The 20217-nt window shown below is 47.6% G+C and overlaps 1 protein-coding gene across 7 annotated transcripts; it reads right to left on the bottom strand.

The window, feature by feature from the left end:
* Positions 1–102: 102 nt before the first annotated feature.
* EHD1 (EH domain containing 1) lies at positions 103–20205 on the bottom strand. 7 transcript variants are annotated; one of them, XM_042440887.1, is made up of 7 exons: positions 20108–20165; positions 18176–19031; positions 13147–13564; positions 10462–10559; positions 2175–2587; positions 1379–1543; positions 103–857 (listed from the first exon to the last, which is right to left on the bottom strand). In XM_042440887.1, the coding sequence occupies exons 2-7, from the start codon at positions 18201–18203 to the stop codon at positions 333–335; spliced, it is 1647 nt and encodes a 548-aa protein (XP_042296821.1). In that variant the 5' UTR covers positions 18204–19031; positions 20108–20165; the 3' UTR covers positions 103–332. The 7 variants fall into 7 exon arrangements, with proteins under 7 accessions (XP_042296821.1, XP_042296823.1, XP_042296827.1 ...); XM_042440889.1 differs by having other exon boundaries at positions 18221–19031; XM_042440893.1 differs by lacking the exon at positions 18176–19031 and adding an exon at positions 16674–17381 and having other exon boundaries at positions 20108–20144.
* Positions 20206–20217: the final 12 nt, after the last annotated feature.

Here is a 20217-nt window from a genome sequence, read left to right as displayed (position 1 = left end):
TTCTCAATTTGTAAGGATGCACCAAGGTTGTCACCCCAAGTCAAATAAAAAGAGAGGGCTGGCCCCAGACACCAGAGAAAATTATTGCCAACATATTAAACATTTCTTCCCAAAAAAATTATTATTGTGCACAAGCCATTCAAGAAAAGGTGGGGGGGGGGTCTTTGGGTTATTGTTGTTGTTCTCGCAGAGCGGGAGAGTCCAAAGTCAGCCTCCGCAGAGGCGGTTGGCAGTGCCCTGCTGGGTCAAGTAGTGCCAAAATTGGGCAGAGTTTGCAAGGCAGGTCTCTTGCCCTCAAGACACAGCCCCACTATGGCGAAGAGTAGGGGGCATCAATCGTGCCTGCGCTTCGAAGGTGGTATCAGGTGAGGGGGCAGTTCAGCGGGCAACTCATGGCCCTCCAATTTGACTTTGATGAGGTGGTTGGCCAGGGCAAACTCTTCGTCATCCAGCAGCCCATCCCTGTCCACGTCCGCCAGCTTCCAAATCTTGCCCAGGACGGTGTTGGGCAGTTTGGACTTGACCATCTCCTTCTTGGCGCTGGCCCCCGTGATCTTGCCGTTGACTGGCGAGAGGGTGTAGAAGATCTCGTCGTACGTGGGCTTGTCTTTGCTCACCACCCACTCCAAGTCGTCAATGCCCTCGCCCGCCCCCTCGCCGTAGCCATGGCCGAAGGGGCCGTTCATGGTGCCCTCGAAGGCCCCGCCTTTCACCACCTGCACGGGCATCTGCGACTCCTCCTGGCGCACCATCACCATCAGCCGCGCAATGTCGTTGGCCAGCATGTCATCCACGGCGTCCAGCAGCTTCTGCTTCAGGGGCTGGAACTTGTTGAAGTCCTGCGTCAAGAGCTGCTCCTGAGAAAAGAGGGTGGACTGTCAGCAACGTTATTAAATCTACTAGCATGATGCATGGTTTAAAACAATACGGTCGTCCCTCTACATTTGCTGAGGTTGGGGTGAAGGACCCCCATGTAAATGTGGGAAAACAGCAAATAAAAACCCACTATTCTTTTTACTTGAGGGGACACATCTCCAGTAAACTCCAGGTCCGACTTTGTGGTCAGCATCTGCCAGAAGTTGATCATAGAATCATGCTGGAGGACCTACAAACGCCTAGAGAAGTGTTTGCTCTAGGAACTTCTAGGTTCATTAGCACAACTCTATGGTCAATGTCTGGCAGAGTTGCGCTGGAGGACTTAGAGATTCCTAGAGAGAACATATGAATCAAAACCACAAATAATCCAATTTGCAAAAGTCTAAGCCACTGATGTGGAGAGCCAACTGTACTGACTAATATTAACTCATGGAGCTCACTCCAGCTCCGATGAGGTCTGGCTCCGACCATCCCATGAGTTACCGTTTCTCTTTTGCCCTACCTGCATCTTACGGAGGTTAGGGAAGTCCCCTGGAGAGATCTGGTGCTCCCGTTCAATCTTGAGGTAGATCTCCCCCAGGTTGTTCACCAGCTCCTTCTTCTTGCTCTCCTTCCCAAAGACGTTGGGCATCTCTTTCTTCAGGGAGCTGATGATGTAGGCATGCACCTGAACCAGGGTTGGTGAGGGATAAAACCAGAGTTGGATTAACCAGGTATGAAATGTGGCTGCCAGTCCCCTTCACGCATTATATCTCCTAAAACTCTATCAAGCCCTATCTGGAAGACAAAGTGAATCCCTATGGAAGATAAGACCCCAAAATTACCTACTACCAGCCATTGCCCAAAGGCAGGACTGTGGACTAGAACACAGAGCAATAGATGCAAGCTGCTGGAAAAGAGATTCCACCTCAACATTAGGAGGAACTTCTTGACAGTAAGAGCTGTACCACAGTAGAAGATGCTCCATTGGAGACTATGGTGGAGACTCTTTCTCTGGAGATCTTTAAGCAGAGGCTGGATGGCCATCAGTTGGGGATGCTTTGATTGTGAGTTCCTGCATGGCAGAATGTGTTTGGACTTCATGGTCCTTGTGGTCTCTTCCAACTCTATTATCCTATGATTCTAATACCCCACCAACGGAGTCAACCCAGGGAGCTCCGTCGCATCAACAGTAGCATAGCAAAGGCTCACAGGGGCAAAAGACAGTAATAGAGTTGGAAGAGACCACAAAGGGCATCTAAATCCGACTCCCAGCCATATAGGAAGACAGTCAGAAGGCCAAAGGGTTCCTGACTAACCTTGGCTAGTCTGGCTCTCTTGATCAAGTCATTCAGCTTCCGCAGAGCGGCGTTGCGCGGCAAGGACTGGATATCCTTAAACAGGTCCTGTTCCTCTGCCTCAAAGAGCTTCCGGTTGTCCGGGATGAGCAACGGATGGGACCAGAAGGAGCCAATGTAGACCCGCACCACCTCCGGCGTGTTGATGATCTTGCCAAGGGACCACATGAGGGCTCCGTAGACCCGCATCAGCTGCTGGGTCTCGATCTGGTCCGCCTTGTTCAGCACCACCCGGATCTTGTCCTCGTGGTTCTTGAGGGCCTTGATCACCTCTGAGAACTCGTCCGAGATGTCCAGCTTGTGGGCGTCAAACAGCAAGATGATGCGGTCCACTCGCTCGGCAAACCACTCCAGGACGGCAGCGAAGTCGTAGCCTGCGGGAAGCCAAGAGGCGTTTAGCATTTGCGTGTGTCTCAACAAGGCGGAAGCAAATAAAACACACCTCGCTCCAATGGACCATCTCAACAAGCAAAATTTGAAACAGAGGAATTTCACAATCATTTTTTATGACACCAGGGTCTCCGTTTATTCATTGCATCATTGCATTTACAGGTTTTCCTTCATTGGACACGTGAAACTTATGGAACCATGTTCTAGGTGACTCAAGAAGACAACTTTTCATATGAAACCATCCTTCGGTATACTTTGGTTTTTTGACCTAGAGCTGATAATCTCTATGGGGATCTCTTCCAACTCTACGGTTTTAAGTTCTGTTCTGGACATCCCCCTTTTCCTTCCCTTCTCCACTGTTTCCCTTTCTCTTCTGGGAACCCCACAAAACCACCACAAAGCTATTGCTGCCTCTGTGTGCTTTTCACAAGCCCCATTTCAACACCTCACTACAAGTTTCCCAGAGCAGAGTAAAGAAGGAAGTGCAATGGTTACTTCTGTCTACAGGGGCTTCCCTGGTTTCTACAATTCTGAGAAAGCCAGATATCAAGTCCAAGGAGGCTTTTAAACAGAGGCTGGATAGACATCTGTTGGGAATGCATTGATTGTGTATTCCTGCATGGCACAAGTGGGTTGGACTGGATGGCCCTTGGAGCCTCTTCCAAACCTATGACTCTATGAACACTTCTGATGTCTGCAAAAGGGACAGAAGATGCTCAGCAGCTGTGTGAACATCTCAACGAACAAGGCACACAAGCCAATGCATTTAACAAGCACACATTTCAACAAAGCTCTGCTTCAGTGCAAAAGAGATGTCCTCCATAGATTTTTGCATGGGTCGAAGTATTTTTGCAGAGCGGCAGATTTACCTGCTTTGGAGACAGAGGCTTCTAGGTCCAAGCCCCAGCATTTTTTTTCATGCACTTTTACCAAGGAGGAAAGTCCCACCTTGCTATCAGTCACCAGCATTTTCCAGGTAGCCTTGTTCCCAGACTCTGGTCCTCCAGATGTTTTAGACTTCAGCTCCCAGAATCTGCAGCCAACACCCATGAATTCTGGGGGTCAAAGTCCACAACACCTGGAGGATTAAGGTATGGAGACCATGGCATCACACAGTCAACTCAGGAATTAAATCCAATACAAAGCACCGCACAACAACCCCAAACATGGGTTTTGAGCTCCCCCAAAAAACAAAACTTGACCATCTCCTGATAGAATTGGCTCTGCTATGCTTGGCTTCCCCAGCGATCTTTTATCTTCTCACCTCAAGTCAAAGTCAAACATTTCACAAACCTTGAATTTAACACACAAAAAACAAAACAGGAAGCGAGGGATAACCACAGGTCGCCACAAGTGTTTGTCCGCTTTTTGTCGGCAGCTGCAAAGTTTACACAATGCTGCCAGCAGCCAGAGAGATTCGGGGGCTTCCTTCTCCAGGAGATGAAGTGATATTTGAGCCTTTAGAACCGGAGCTCAGAAACTTCACATGTTTTGGATTTGACTACTACTATATGGCGGGATGCCATGCAAAAGATGGCATGCGCCTGTTTGTTGCAGCTCCAGAGAGTAGTCAGCGATTCCCAAATATTGGAACAGCAATTGTGCCCCCAAAAAAGCAAATGCATGGAATAACGAAAAGATCTGCTCCCATAGTGGGACCAACGCATTGACTGGAATTGATGCAGCAAACCAGAGCGAAAGCAAATCACAAACCGGTTTAAATGCAAGTTAATCCGTTAATCTGATGCTGAAACGTGGAATCTCAGAACTGACTGGGTTGGACTTATGTTCTCTTGGTTTCACATTTTCGTAAATTGTTAAAATAGCTCACTGTGCAGAGAAAGCTCCACAGAAAGAATGCGCCTGTTTTAAACCAAGGGGAAGTTGCGGCTCATGAGCGGCCAAAGAGGAACCCGTGCCTGGAGGAAAAATGTTTTATTCCTCCAGAGGTTAAGCGAATGGCAGGCTTGAGGTCACCGAGGGCTAAGGCTTTCCCACAGTGCTGGTGCCGAGAGCGAATCCTCCCCCGCCGCAATGCCCAGCGCCCCGCTCTCTTTCCAGGGGTCCCTCCAGCAAAGAGGCACAAAATGCAAAACGGGCTCACGATGGCCTCAGTTCTCCAGTTGCAATTCCCCCCAATTGTCCTTTGGCAAAGCGACTACAGTCCTTTAGTTCCCTTGACATATTTGTACTACAAACTCTGTAGCACACTGCCACATTGTTCATCAATTAATGGGCCCTGCTAATTTGTTATAACAGTTATCTGTTGCTCTCATGTAAGGATACTTGGGTTGCAGTGACTTAAGTTCAGGGCATTCCTAAATTTTGTTTGCATTCACATCTGTAGTTCAGTATTGTAATAATAGGAGCCAAGATGGTCTGCAATGCAATGGTTACTTAACTTTGGACCCCCCCCCCCCCCCCGGTCTGGGGCTTCTGGAAGTTGAAGTCCAAAACACCCGGAGGACCAAATCTAGGTGGTTTGCATGTTGGACTATAACTCTGGAGGCAGGAAGGCTGGGTGCAAATCAGGCCCCTGCGATGACCAAATGCAAAAGGAATGGGCCTCCTCCACCCTTCTTCCACTGCATCTCAAAAAATACAATTGAATTACTATCTACCCAAGGTCAGAACGGTCTGTTTTCAGCCCTCTGGGTTTCCCAAATCTCTCCCAGGTAGACCCTCACTTTCCCAGCCTGGATAAAGTCTGGGAAGAGTGCCAATGCAAGTGGGGTGCCCCAGAGGACTCCCGCTTTCCTGTGAGTCAGTCTTCTCTGCCCCAAAAAGGGTTTACATCACCGGGGCCGAGAAGAACGGTTACGCAAAAGAAAAAGGGCTCCAGGCCGGACGGGAACCTCCAGCATTTCACAGTCTTTCCAAGATAAGGACAAAGGTGGAGCACAAAAAGCAGACGTGGATGTTTTGTGGTTGGGGAAACTCCCCTGTTGCGTGGAAGCAGCCGCTGCCAAGGCAGTTTATTGCAATGTCAGTTCTTACGGTGAAAAAGTTCTCACTAATGTTTGGATGGAGGCTCTCTTTCTTGTCATTTGCATCCATTGGTTTGTGTCCCAGGGTGCCTCTACCTTGCAGAAAGGATGTAGTTTTAACACCACTTTTAAGTGTTGTAGCTCCACACTATGAAGTATTGGGTTGTATAGTTTTGCAAGGTATTGAGCCTTGTCTGCCAAAGAGTGCTGGTGCCTCACCAAACTACAGATCCCAGGTTTACGTAGGACGGAGCCATGGGAGTTAAAGTGGTGTGAAAGGTGCATTTTTTCTACAGTGCAGAAAACAAGCCCACTCCATTTTCTACATGACATCCCTTCGGACATTTTAAAAGGTGGCGCTCACGTTCTCCAAGCTAAATGTACCCAAGTCCTTCCTCGCAAGTCTTGGTTTCCAAGACCTTTTGCCCATCTTAGTTGCCCTTCCCTGGAAACATTCCCACGTTGCCAACATCTTTCTCGACTTGCGGTGCCCAAAAATGGACACAGGGCTCCAGCAGAGCTCTGACCAAAACATTTTAATTTTCCGTCTTCCTATGAATTCCTAGGAAAATGGTTTTTCAACAGCCAGACATGACTGAACTGAAGTATCTGCTCAGAAGGGAAGGAGAAATGAGCAAGGTTTGCTCTTGGCGTGCTTTAAATGTCGCACTCGCTGCACAAAATTCCACTTGGAAGAGGCTTTTTTTATTGGGACACCTGTAAATCTTCTACTAAGCAGAAATGCTCAAAGTGTGCACTTCCTTTCCCTTTAACTGTTCTACACATGTTTACTCAGAAGTAAGCCCTGCTGAGCTTAACGGGGTTTACTCCTAGTAAATGTTTTTTAGGACGGCGCTCTCGAGATGCAAATATTTAATATCCTAATTCTTGGCGTGCCGTAAGAGCTGTGTCCACAAATGCGTGCGTTTCCTAGGGAGACGCGCTTGGAAAAACACTGTGACAACTCTGACTCCATTCCAGTCACCCTGGGTGACCTGCAGCACTTATCTGTGATGGTGCCATTTAATTTGTTCGAAAGAATATAGCATTAAGGGTATTTAAAAAAGGATGCTACTAGGACATTTTTCCATGCTCTAACACTGCACACTGACCTCCAGATCCTTTGCATCCTGGCATATGCAACTATTCCATGGTGATGGCTTGCAGATGGCGGCTGCGCATTGACTTTCCACCTCTGGGCAATTTGCAGCGTTACTCTGCAGCCATGCAAAAATGAAGTCCATAAATCCCCACAATGCTTTACAGAAGGCAAGGAAGACACCTACAGTTACCAAAATCTGTGGATTGTCCAAGTCCCATTAAATGTAATGGATTGTAAAATGGCGTCCCTTATATAAAATGGCAAAATCAAGCTTTGCTTTTGGTCGTTCCTCCGTATCCACGGATTCTTTCTCCGCCAACTCAACCACCCACAGATTGAAAATGTTCAAACGGAATATAAATTTCCTAGCTTTTGCCACTTTATATGAAAGACACCATTTTACTATCCCAAATTCTATCACCTGTTTTACATGGCGTGGCTTTGGGACACAGAACCAGGTCAGGAAGGGCGAGCAGGAGGAGAGAAATAGTATTTCAGAGGTTGCCCATCAGATATGCCAGCGTGGCATAGTGGTTTGAGCGCTGGTCTGTGACTCTGGAAACCAGGGTTCAATTCCCAGCTCAGCAATGAGACCAACTGGGTGACCTTGGGCAAGTCATTCTCTCTCAGCCTCGGGGAAGGTAATGGCAAACTTCCTCTGAACCAATCTTGCCATGAAAACCACATAACATTCGGTTCACCATAAGCAATAAACGACTTGAAGACACACAGCAACAAAGATTTGGGGAGAGACACTGAAGACCCCCAGCCTAGCATTGGAAATAATCAATGCCTGAATATCCTAAGAAGTAGAAACTTGATTGTTATTATTATTTAAAGCCCAGATTCTCCAAAGGAGAGCTGTTATGTCCAGCTGCATTGCTCCTGCACCCAGCAGGCAATTCAAACTAAAGCAGTAGCAATGGGATCCATGGTGTCCTTTGGGCGCTGCTTGCGCAGAGAGGCTTCACGGAGAATAAAGATATGCTCACGGCACCTTTTAGCCTCCGGATACAATGGCTCTTCACATGCTTACTGACAATGGGAGGCCATCCGACCGACTGTGCAAAGGAATCCGTCCCTTGGTGATGCTCCAACTGGTTTGGCCGCATGCCTCAATTGGGGCAGAATGAAGCTGGAGGCAGGCACCGACTTACCCGCAAAAGTGGGGCTGTTGTAGCCGATATGACCCACGTATGCAGAGGGTATCCTGGCCTCTGTCCCAGGGACACTGCAGTAGGCTTCAGTGCCAAAGAGGAAAGGCTCAGAGCACTATGGCATGGCCAGAAGGCATGGTAGGACAGTGGTCCTCAAATAGTAGGATGGGAACTCCAAGGGAGGGCACAAGACTCGGAGACCCTGATCACTCCCTCCTCCTCTTTCCAAACTGCTTTGTGTGCAAAATTTACACATGCACTGAGTTATAATATGGAATTTATTTCAATAGAACTGTTCTAATTTGAACAGCAAAAGAGAGAGAAAAGAGGAGAGCAGAGCAGAGAAGGGCTATCTCTTAGGTTGCAGGATGTGGCTTGAAGACCCTAACATTCCCACCCCGTCCTGAATGCTTTCCATGCAAGTGAAAGCCTACATGGTGTAGTGGTTTCAACATTGGACTAAGACTGGAGGCCAGGGTTCAAATGGAAAGACCCTGGGCAACCCTGGTCAAGTCACACAGACTCAGAGCAAAATTCCTCTGGACAATTCTTGCCACGAAACCCCCACAATAGCTTCGGAAACAACCTGAAGGCACACAACAACTTTCCATGCAAATTCCGACCCTAATAACAGAGGTCTGAGGTGCACTGGAAATCCAGTTCATTGTAGAGCGGCCAGTAAACCAGAGGAGCCAAACACCCCAAGCATGCATTCTTATGGACTTGGGTGAAGGACTATAGAAAAATGCTAGACCTACATTTGTCAAGTCGAACATCCTGATTTCTTGTTAAGTGGATTCTTATCTGCAAACAGCACAATTTCCTGCAAGCAACTGGGGAGAGAATAAGGGGAGTTGGGTGGGATTGCGTATTACAGGCCACTGAGCCAAAGAGTACTCATTTCTTCCATGCTGAGAAGGCTGCCGTCACCATGACTTTTGGGGCAGGGGGAGGCTATTGGGATTCCACATCTCTGGCCAGCTCTAGTTTCCACATCCGTCTTTGAGAATGGAATTTGCTCACTAGAGTCCATTTGCAAGAAGGGAAGCGAGTGCGGCTTCCAAAGCAGGAATAGTGATGCCCTTCAGAAGTCACTGGACTGAAAATCTCAGCAGACTCAAGCTGGCTTTGCCAATAGCAAGGGATACTGGGAACTGAAGTTCAACAATATCTAGAGGGCGGCAGGATGCACAGCCAGGTTTCCAAAGGACAGAGGCAACAAGCTGAGCAAAGGTGTCTCATGGGTGCATCCGCACTGCGGAATTAATGCAATCCAATTTGGTGTCAATTTGTCCTCTATGGCTTACATTCTTCTACAGCAAACTGAAGGAAAAGTTAACTTGAAACCATGCATGTGTAGGATTACAGTTCCCACAATCCTTGGCCATACTGGTGGGGATGATGGGGATCTTGCTCTGACACATCTGGAAGGCACCAGATTGGGGAGGGAAGCTGATGCTCTTTGACATTTCTACACTCCAGGATTAATGCAGTTTGAGACTGGTGTAACTGCCATGGCATTACACTACACTATGGAATCCTAGGATTTGCAGTCTGTTGTGGCAACAGGGCTCTCTGATGGGGGGAACTAAATAGTTCACCAAACTACAAATCCCAGAATTCCATAGCTTGGAAAGTTAAAGTGATGTTGAACTGCATTATTTATGTAGTGCGGATGCAGCCTCGTACCACAAAAGAGCCTGAGGAAGAGGAGGAAAAGGAAGAAGGCCAAGCTGGAGCAGGCAAGGAGAAATGCTATTTTTAGTTGCCCTCTTTGACCGGGAAACTTGGCATCAACAGACACATCTTGCTATCCACCCAGCAGGAGATACAGCTTGTCCCAGACGCAAGACTGGGCTCCGGAGAACCAACTCGGAATGCAATTCCTTCCTGGCACAGGAATCTTTGGCCAAGGCGCGGGCAGAACCAGAAGCAACAGCTATGAATGCTCGCTCTGCCAGGCGCACAAACTTGGAAGCCACACCTGGAAAATTGAGCACGAGGAGAAGCAGGGAGTTTCTCCAGACAGGCCAGTGCTGCAGGCCAAAAGCCCAAGGAATTGCTTTGCGACACAAAAAGATGAAGAGGTATTCTCCAGCTTAGCTTTCCTAGACATGAGGATACCTTATTGATGAATACATACAGAGCAGAGCGTGAGCTAAGATGGCCCAACACTTTGCGGGTTAAACTATGACTCTGGAGACCAGGGTTCGAATGTAGAAATCACACTCTCTCATCCACAGAGGAAGGCAGCGATAGCAAACCTCATTTGAAGAAATCCGGCCACAAAAAGTGAGTGGTATAGTGGTTTAACTAAGAATCTAGAAGACCAGGGTTCAAATCTGCTCTCAGTCACAACAACCGACTGGGCACCTCGCACCTTGGGCAACTCACACTCTCTCAGCCTCAGAGGAAACCCCGTCTGAACATATCTCCACACAAAAACTCATGATAGGTTCTCCATAGGGTCACCATAAATCGGAAATGGCTTGAAGGCACACAACAAGAACAACAACCACCAAGTCAAGGTGCAAGGAATTAAAACCCAACAGCACCAATGCTGCCAAACCCACCTAAGGAAGGTATAGGCAGCCATGCTTTTTGATTGTTACCTCTGCTTATCCGCTGCTTCTCTCCGGATAGGATGCCAGGCGTGTCGATGATGCTGATGCTATCCAGAACTGGGTTGGGTAGCTGGGCACACATGAATCTGCAAGGAGAAAAAGGGAGGATTCAAGCCATTGGTTTGGGTCCTGAGCAAACGTGGAAAACAGAACAGAGACAGATGGAGCAAGCTTGTTTCCTGCTGCTCCAGAGACAAGGACACAGAACAATGGATGCAAGCTATAGGAAAAGAGATTCCACCTAATTGTTAGGAGGAACTTCTTGACTATAACAGCTGTTGAACAGTATGGTGGAGTCTCCTTCTTTGGAGGTCCTTAAAGAGCGGCTGGATGGCCATCTGTCACAGGGGATGCTTTGACTGTGGTGAGTTCCTGCATGGCAGAATGGGGTTGGACTGGATGGCCCTTCTTGGGGTCTCTTCCAACTCTATGATTCGATTAAATTTTGAAGAGGGTGGGAGGGGAGAAAAAAACTGAATTTTCCAGAAAATCTGGAGGGAACGATGCAAAATTAGCACCAGAATTGGAAGTCACTTTAGGAACATTAAAAATGCCCCATTGATAATGTGACTTGGCATAAAATTGTCACACCCGTCCATGAGGCGTCCATGTCTAAGCAAGCCTGAAAGCACATTGCTTTTCAAAACGCTTCCCTTCCAGTCAACGGAAGGGAAGTTGCAGCAAAGTCCCAAGAGGGCAACAGAAAGGGGAGGCATGCTAAGCAGAGTAAAGCTGGCAGCCAGGGGGTTCCCATAAGCCAAGGGAGGGCCACTCTCTGGCCCAATCTGGCCTGCCGATGGCTCAAATGCACAGCCCCTGGGTACCAAACTGTGCTGCTCATCTCTTAACTGGAGACAAAATCATAGAGCTGTAAGGGACCACAAAAGCCATCTAATCCAACCCCTGCCATTGCTGAAAAATGCCCAACCGACTTGCCATAAGTCTGAAAGTGACCTGAAGACAAACAATGAAGCCAAGGCTATCAGGGCAAGGTTTGTTCAGAGAGGATTTGCCTTTGCCTTCATCTGAGGTTGAGAATATGTGACCCTAACTCCCAAGGCCCCCCCCGTGGGTTTCCATGGCCAGGTGAAGATTTGAACCCTGGTCTCCAGAGTCCAGCACTGAAACTACACTAGAGACACAAAAACAACCCCTGGGTCACGTGTGTGTCGTTCACTTCTGCCTTGCGGCTACACAACTTGCTGTGCTCTTTTCTCGGGGTGCTGACAGCGCAGAGGCTGAGCATGCACTTATCGGAACCACTGAGAATTTGGGCTTAACCCTGGCAAGGAGCAAAGTGCCTGTTTATGGCACGCAATTGCCTCTGTGAGGCTCTTCCCGTCAATGGGAGAGAGATGACACTGACCAGAACCTACTCAGCTCAGCAAAAACCAAGATGCTGCACCTAAACTAGGTTTCCTGGCATGTTGTTCCCCTACTTTGCTGAAAGAGCGAAGCTGGTTGCGTTCTTGGCTTGCATTCCAAACTTGCTGGGGCTACAAAGAATGATACATCCAGATTTTACAGATGTTTCAGGGGAATGTAGCATTATACAGTTGGAAGAGACCCCAGAGGGGCATCCAGTCCAACCCACTGCCATGCAAGAAGGCTTTCTGCATGATGTCTAGTGTCTGGAAGTGTTGGGCTAAGGCTCCAAGACATGTGGGTTCAAATCTCTGATTTCCATGGAAATCCATTGGGCAACCTTTGCAAGTCAGACACCACCAGCATCCATTTCTTATTTATAGCTTTTGGTGGGTTTTTCAGGCTATGTGGCCATGTTCTAAAACAGTTTATTCTTGACGTTTCTCCAGCAGCATCTGTGGCTTTGGCATCTTCAGAAAATGCATTCTCTATGGGCATGTATTTTCCCATTATCCTCTATGGGAAAGTATTCCCCAATGCTTCCCTATGGACAAGTACTCTTGAGAACACTTGCTTGAGAAAAGAATACCTGCCCATAGAGAACCACGGGAAAATACTTACCGTACCCATAGAGAACCACTGGGGAATGCTTGCCCATAGGGAACCATTGGGGAATACTTGCCCAGGATAATAGGGGAATGATTGCCCCATAGGTAAACACAGAGAATACTTGACCATAGAGAGCCACTGGCAAATACTTGCCCATGGAGAATCACTGGAGAATACCTGCCCATAGGGAAACATTGGGGAATTCCTTACTCATAGGGAATCATTGGGGAATGCTTGCTCAAAGAAAATAATAGAATACTTACCTATAGGGAAATATTGGGGAACACTTGCCCATAGGGAATCATTGGAGAGTACTTGTCCCTAGGGAATCCCTGGGGAATACTTACCCATCGAGAATAATAGACTACTTGTCCATAGGGAACCATTGGGGAAGACTTGCCCATAGAGAATAACAGAAAACATGCAGCCTAGGATCACATTGGCTCTTTTAGCTGCTGCATCACATATCTGGAAAGTGTTTGGTGTGTTGCATAGTTAAGAACATAGTTAAGCCCCCTTTTAATAGCAATATAGTGATAATAATAAGAGCTATTATTACTTATCTATAATATTTATATCCCATTTTCTCCCCCCAATTTGAGACAAATGCAAAGAGCACTACAACTGAAGGGGGGAAAAGACTGGCTGCAGCCCTAGGATTGCCTTGGCTCTTTTCACCGCAGCACGACACAGCCATACCTGTTGAGGAAGGCATTTCCGAAGGCGTTGAGTTTGCGAAAAGGGCGCCGGGGGTCGACGACGAGGGCGTTTCCGGGGACGACGCCCTCGCTCTCCCCGCCCATGACGGCGATGAAGGAGTCGGTGGTGGGCTCGGGCCCGATGCGCATCCCGGGGAAGTCCTGCTCCAGCAGGTGCCGGATGAAGGTGGTCTTGCCGGTGCTGTACTGCCCCACCAGCAGCACCATGGGCTTGCTCTCCCAGTCGGCGGGCTCCAAGGCTGGGGAGTGGAAGTCATGGAAGCGGTAGTGCTCCTCCAAGGGCAGGAGCTTCCCGGCGTAGAGCTGCTTCAGACCCTCCGAAACCGTGCGGAAAAGCTCCGGCTCCTTGCGCCGCCGGGCGTCCCGGCTCACCCAGCTGAACATGGTGGAGCTGTGGCCTAACAGGGAAAACGTAAATATTTATTACTATTATTATTATTATATTATTATTATTTATTACTATTATTTAAGGGTACTTAAGGGTATTTATACCCATCCCCACCCTTCAGCATAATTTCAACATAAAGGCTCTTTATTTATATGCCTCCCCTTCTCTGGGACTCGGGGAGTTTACAACATTAAATAAAATTAATAATAATAATAATAATAATAATTATAATAAATAAAAGAATATTTAAAAGAATAAATAAAAATAAAAGAAATTATAATAACAAAAAATAATAATAATTAAATAATTAAAATCATACAATTAAAAACATACAAAAATACTATATATATATATATATATGTGTGAATTAAATTGCAACAATAATTACAACAAATGCAATATTAAAATGCTTTAAAATGCATTAAAACAATAGAACAGCACCCCATTCACCTGCCTTAAAAACTTTCTGCTTTAAAAGTCTAAACAACTTGGGGAAAGCTCTGGGTTCAAGAGCTGCTGCAAGCGAGGAGCACGCCCCAAAGAACTCTCCTCCGCAGCGGCACACCCCGCTATGCACGCGCCTCTGGGCGGCTCCGCTTTATATAGACTCCGCTGGAAAGGCACGCCCACCCAAAGCTCATTGGCCCCCCGCTCACCCCTTGACACGCCCCTCTCAGCACGCGCGGCTTGACCTCTCTTCCTTATATAGCCTCCGCTAGAGAGCCACGCCCACCTAAAACTCATTTGTTCCCGTTCACCCCCCCTTGACATGCCCCTCTCTTCCTTATCTAGCCGAAGCCCCTCCCTATTAGCTGATTGTCCCCGCCCACCCCTCTGAGGTAACCCCTTTCCTCTACCTTGGCGCATGCGCGTCATACGCCCCAGCCTTTCGGTATGTGGAGTACCATAGAGATAGGAAATATAGAGGTATTGAGTGTGGTGGCCATAGAGATACAAAAGAGTATAGAGGTGACCTTGAATCACGACCAGATTTTGCATCTACACTGCAAAATTAACCCAGTTTTGCACCGCTTTAACTGCTTAGACTGTGTTCTACAGATGCCAGGATTCTGTGAGACAGAGTCATGGCAGTTTAAAGCGGTGCCAAAGCGCTTTAATTTTGCAGTGTGCAGAATTAAAAAGCAGTTGTTTGGCACCATTTTAAAGTGCCATAGCTCAGTGCTCTGGGATGCTGGGACCTGTAGTTTTGCGAGGTGTGTTTCGCCTTCTCTGCCACAGAGAAACTACAAGTCCCAGAATTCCGAAAGAGGGAGCCTTGGGAGTTAAAAGTGGCGTGAAAGTGCCTTAATTCCGCAGTGCGGAAAGCACCTTCGAGGCTAAGAGGGAGGGTTTCTTGGTGGAAAGAGCATTTTATGTATCTATGGATCTATATCTATTCCTCTCTGTGTCTGTGTGTGTGCCATATATGTGTGTGTATACATATATGATGCCATGTATGTCTCTGTGTGTGTGTGTGTATGTATATATATATATATATATATACACACACACACACATATATAATGCCATATATATGTATACATACACTTACACACACACACATATATAATGCCATATCTCTCTGTGTGTGTAGACACACACATACATATATATATATATATATATATGCATAGACACACACACACATATATACACACATGTATATAATGCCATACATACAAAAAACAATTAAACATTTCTAACAATTAAAATTACAAACAATAAAATCTAAAAACAATAACACAACAATACAATAACGGTGGGCAGAATCATCCCATATATATATATATATATATATATATATATGGGGGGGGGGAATCTTTGCGTTCCTGGGTGCTGTTCCAGGAAGGCCTGCTGCATGTATATATGTGTGGATATATGTGTATGTATGTATAGGGCGAGTGTGGTGTAGTGGTTGGAACATTGGACTAGGACTCTGGAGACCCAGGTTCAAACCCCAGCCCTGGAAACCCAATGGGTGACTTTGGTCAAGTCACACTCTCTCAGCCTCAAGGGAAGGCAATGGCAAAGCCGCACTGAACAAATCTTGCCAAGAAAACCCTATGATGGTTCAACTATATATATCTATATATCTATATCTATATCTATCTATCTATCTATCTATCTATCTATCTATATATATATGGCCAATGAGAAAAAGGAGAAGGAGAAAGAGGATCCAAGCTACCAATGCGGTGTAATGGTTCGAGCGTTGAGAAAAGCCATGGCAAGCAAACCCCTCCTGAAGAAGCATGCCATGATAAGTTGGAAACGACTTGAAAGCACTGGGTTTGGATTTGGATGGAACCCCAACAGAGGCAAAGAGGCCTCTGGCCATGTGCCGAGTGCGAGGGGCGAAGAACACCTGCCTGACCTGAGGTGCCTTCGTCCATTTCGACTGATGGCCCGGGTCGGATCAGCCGTTCAACAGCCCCAGTGGCCCTGGCAGGCCGGAATCCCTCTTTGTGAACTGAGCTCCAGCATCGCCATTGATGTCAATGGGTTCTAGAATACTTAGCAAGTGCCCCCAGCAATTCCACTTCAAGCCCACACTGCAGAATTAACACAGTTTAATGCCACTTTAACTGCCATGGCTCTGTCCTATGGAAATCCTGGGATGCGCAGTTTGCTGTGGCACCAGAGCTTGCAAAACTGCAAATCCCAGCATTCCATAGGATGGAGGCTCAGCCCAAGTAATATAACAATGTGACGTTGTGCGATATGGGAGCTTGTCACATCAAAAAGAGACTAAAGCACATTTAAAGCGAGTGATGGCGCGGATGGCGCGAATGACTATAAAGTGATGTCGGAAATGCATTGTCGCTGAAATCCCGAAAGCAAAGAGATGTGCATGAATGCTTCTTTGCGGCCACTTTAATGCCAGGTTTTGTCATGTGGAACAGGCCATAGATGCAGCTCTAAGGAGTGCTCTGTTTTGAAGTCTGGAGGAACGATGCTTTTGCTCATTCCACAAAACCCGATCAATTGCAAGGACACTAAAAGTCTCCCATCTTGTGACCCTGAACGTCGAGAGAGAGAGAGAGAGAGAGAGAGAGAGTTTCCCTTGTTCTCTGCCTCTGAGGTCTTTTTATGCAAGCCATGCGCTTCCTTTCACTCACATGATGGCTAGCATTCCCGGCCAGAGGAGAAACATGAGCACAGGGTTTCCATTGTCCTTTTGCTGGGAGAGAGAGAGATCCCAAGAGATGCTGAGAATCATCATAGCATCACAGAGTTGCTCCATCCTCAACATGGCATCCCTTCAAACACTTAAACAGGGCTGTCATGCCACCCCTTAACCTTCTCTTCTCCAGACTGAACATCCCTATCTCCCTCAGTCTCTCCTCTTTATAGGGCTTCATGGTTTCCAGACCCTTCCATGCCCTCCCCTGGGGAACGAATTTGCCAAGGGATGCCACTCTCGTCCTCATTTGGGACAGTTTGCATTCGTCATCTTTTCCCTTCCCTCAAGGCCCTGATTTTCCAAGGCGTTTTTTCAAAAAGGAAAGAATATACATTCTTGTAAAAGACTGGCTTTTTAAACCTGACGCAGCAGATTGGAATCCCTGGTCGGCGGCCAATGTGTAGCCGAACAAACAAGGAGGGGAAGCTTAGCAACCGCTGGGCAGGGCTGGCAAAAAAGTTTGGGAGGTCGAAAATCCAGAGAGAAAATGGTTTTGGGGTTGCAGGATGCGGAAGAGGCCTGGCTGTAGCTTGCAAAGGATGATCCTTAAGTGGGCAAAGCACTGGAGTAATGTTCCTGAAGGATGCCAGGGCTGCCTAAAGCTGGCACAGTTGCCCAGTTTGAAGGTTTGTCCCAGTTCTGTCTAAAGAGAAAAGAGGCATCAGCAATCGTACAAATTGGGAAAACAAGGCTTTCAGAGGTTGCCAAATCTCAGGGTCTGGCCTGCAGCTCCATTCTATGGAAGCCTGGCACTTGTAGTGTTGTTGTGTGTCTTCAAGTTGTTTCCGACTTATGGCAACCCTAAAGGGAACCTATCCTGGGGGTTTGTTGACAAGATTTGTTCAGAGTGGGTTTGCCATTGCCGGAAACAATTCAAAGGCACGCACGCAACAACAACAGCAGCAACAGATGTCCCTTTCGCACAACTCAAGTACCAAGGCTGAGAGTTTGTGACTTGCACAAGGTCACCCAATGGGTTTCCATGGCCGAGTAGGGATTTGAACCCTGCTCTCCAGAGTCCTAGCAGTCCAACGCTCCAACAACTCCTGGCTCTTTCTTTGTGGCATTACAAGGTTTTTAGTCTTCTCTGCCAAACTATCAATCCCAGGATTCTGTAGAGATGAAGCCATGGCTGTTAAAATGGTGTCAGACTGCATCACTGCCACCGTGTAGATGCACTTCAGTCTCACTTAAGTGCCAAAAGTCCAGTTTTCATGGGACATCTCAGGTGGGAAAAGAGAGTCCTGGAGGAGAACTCCAGCTTGCCTACTTCTAGGAAGCAAATGGGATGGATCATTGCTTTTGGGGATGTTTGAACTTCATAAGCAACGGGCTGCCAGTCCCAGCCTTCGAGTGCCATCTGGTGGTGCGCTGGCAATGCAAGAGATACAAAAAGCATGTGTGCAACAACATCCCAAACACCCAAAATAGGGATACCTTTATAGGGCCAAATACAAAATGCCATGAAACCCAGTGGGTCACCTTGAGAAAATCAATCCATAGATCATCGCTGTGTGTCCGCGGTCCAGTTCTTGGACAAAGTGGAAAGGGGCCATAGAAACCCCACCGGTCGGCATTGTCGGAGGTTGGACTACATATCCTTTGGGGTCCGTTCCCTAGGAAAACATCCCCAGCCCAGCACTTGGCATTCCCAGGGAGAACTAAAGATCCTTCCCTGAAACTTTAGGGAGCACCCACACTGTAGAAAGAATGCAGCCGGACTCTGCTTTAAGGGTTAAAGTGGTGCCAATGTGGACGAAGTCCACTTTGCATCAGTCGTTTTTACGGTTTGTATTTTTACTGCGTTTGGATTTCAACTCCCAGGATTCCTGACAGTTGGCCAAGTTTGCTTTTGGCTTCTAGGAGCTGAAGTCCAAAGGACTCAAGTTTGGGAAGCGCTGCTGTAGACTAAGGCTGCATCTAGGCTGAAGAATGGATCCAGTTTGATACGGCTTTACTCCCCATGGCTATGGAGTTGTGGAAGTGTAGAAGATGAGATGAGCTTGGTTTCTGAGGCTCCAGAGTCCAAGGAAAGACTGCAAGGAAAGAGATTTCTTGCAAGAAAGGAGGTGCCGGTCTGCAGCATTGGGACCCAACCTCTCATTGCATTGCAGCCACGATCTGCCCAAATCCTTGGGGTGTCCTGGGTGCCCATCCAAAATAACAGTCCCTCCACTGGAACGGCCTGACTGCTTCCACATGGAGTTGCTGTTACAGCCGATGGGCACCCCATCCCCTTATCCATGATCCATGTTTCAGGGAGCGCAGCATGTTCATGTGAGAGATTCCTTCCCTGGAGAAAAAAAAGGACCATGGTTAATTTGTTCTCCCTGCAATGAGGGTGGACAACTGGATTTGAGAGGTAGTTACTATTGTTGTTGTTGACGCTTATTTATAGAGCCCTGCAAAGCTTTACATCGCAGCGGTCAAGTAAGCTAGGGAGTTTATCCCACTTGGGGCTAATTTGGGCATTAAAGAGAGACTGAAGTGCATCTAAAGCACCCCGCAAATAAAAATGGCAAGGAATTGCGCAGGTGGTTATCACACGCAGTTGCACAAATAAAGCGGTGTCGGAAATGCACAGTTGCTGGGCTCCCAAAAGTAAGAAGATGCGCGTCAACGCTTCTTTGCGCCCATTTTAATGGCGGGTTTGGTGCGACGTTGCGTGGAGCCGTTCTGCGTAATGACACCATTTCCCCCGGGATAATCACGGGATAAACTCCCGATCTCCATCATGTGATAAACTCCTAGAAAAAAGACTACAAATCTGCCCAGTGACACACAATCTAAAACAACCACATTGCATGATTTAAAACATCTCTGAGATAATACTAACTAGTATAAACCGACAACAAAGGAAGCAGCAGGTAGTGAGGCCAACGTGGCTCAGTGGTTTGAACGTTGGACTATGACTCTGGAAACCGGGATTCGAATCCTGGCTCGGCCATGAAACCCACTGGGAGACCTTGGGCAAGTCACACACTCTCAGCCTCAGGGGAAGGCAATGGCAAAACCTCCTCTGAACAAACATTACCAAGAAAACCCCACAACCGTTTCACCTCAGGGTCACCAAAGCACACAATAACAACAACAAGTCCCCAAATCCATGGGAGCTCAAGTCCCCAAGTGAAGGCAGGGCTTGCAGAGCAGGAAGGCCAACCTATTTTGGTTGGGGGGACCCATGAGGTCCTCTGCCTCCCATCCCCAATTTCAGAGCTTAGCTGCAATCCTCCCATGAGTACAGTCTATCTTGCATGGGAGAAATGCTGCAGCCTGACCCCTTTAACTGCCATGGAATCTAAGGTCAAGCGCAGGGAAACGGGGGTCTCTGCAAGGCCAAAGGCAAGGGTGATGTGTAAAGAAGCTCACCTTCACCTCCAGACCAGGCTGCCCTCCAAGGAAGGGCTGCAAAGAGAGAAGGGCTGCTCAGCTGTCCCCTTTGCCTTCCTTGCCAGGGCACCCAGCTCATAAAAAGCGCA

Source organism: Sceloporus undulatus, chromosome 9 (assembly GCF_019175285.1).
Source record: "Sceloporus undulatus isolate JIND9_A2432 ecotype Alabama chromosome 9, SceUnd_v1.1, whole genome shotgun sequence".
In the NCBI taxonomy this organism is placed as follows: Eukaryota; Metazoa; Chordata; class Lepidosauria; order Squamata; family Phrynosomatidae; genus Sceloporus; species Sceloporus undulatus.
The sequence above is the reverse complement of the archived record's forward strand: the minus strand, read 5'-3'. Positions and strand labels throughout refer to the sequence as shown.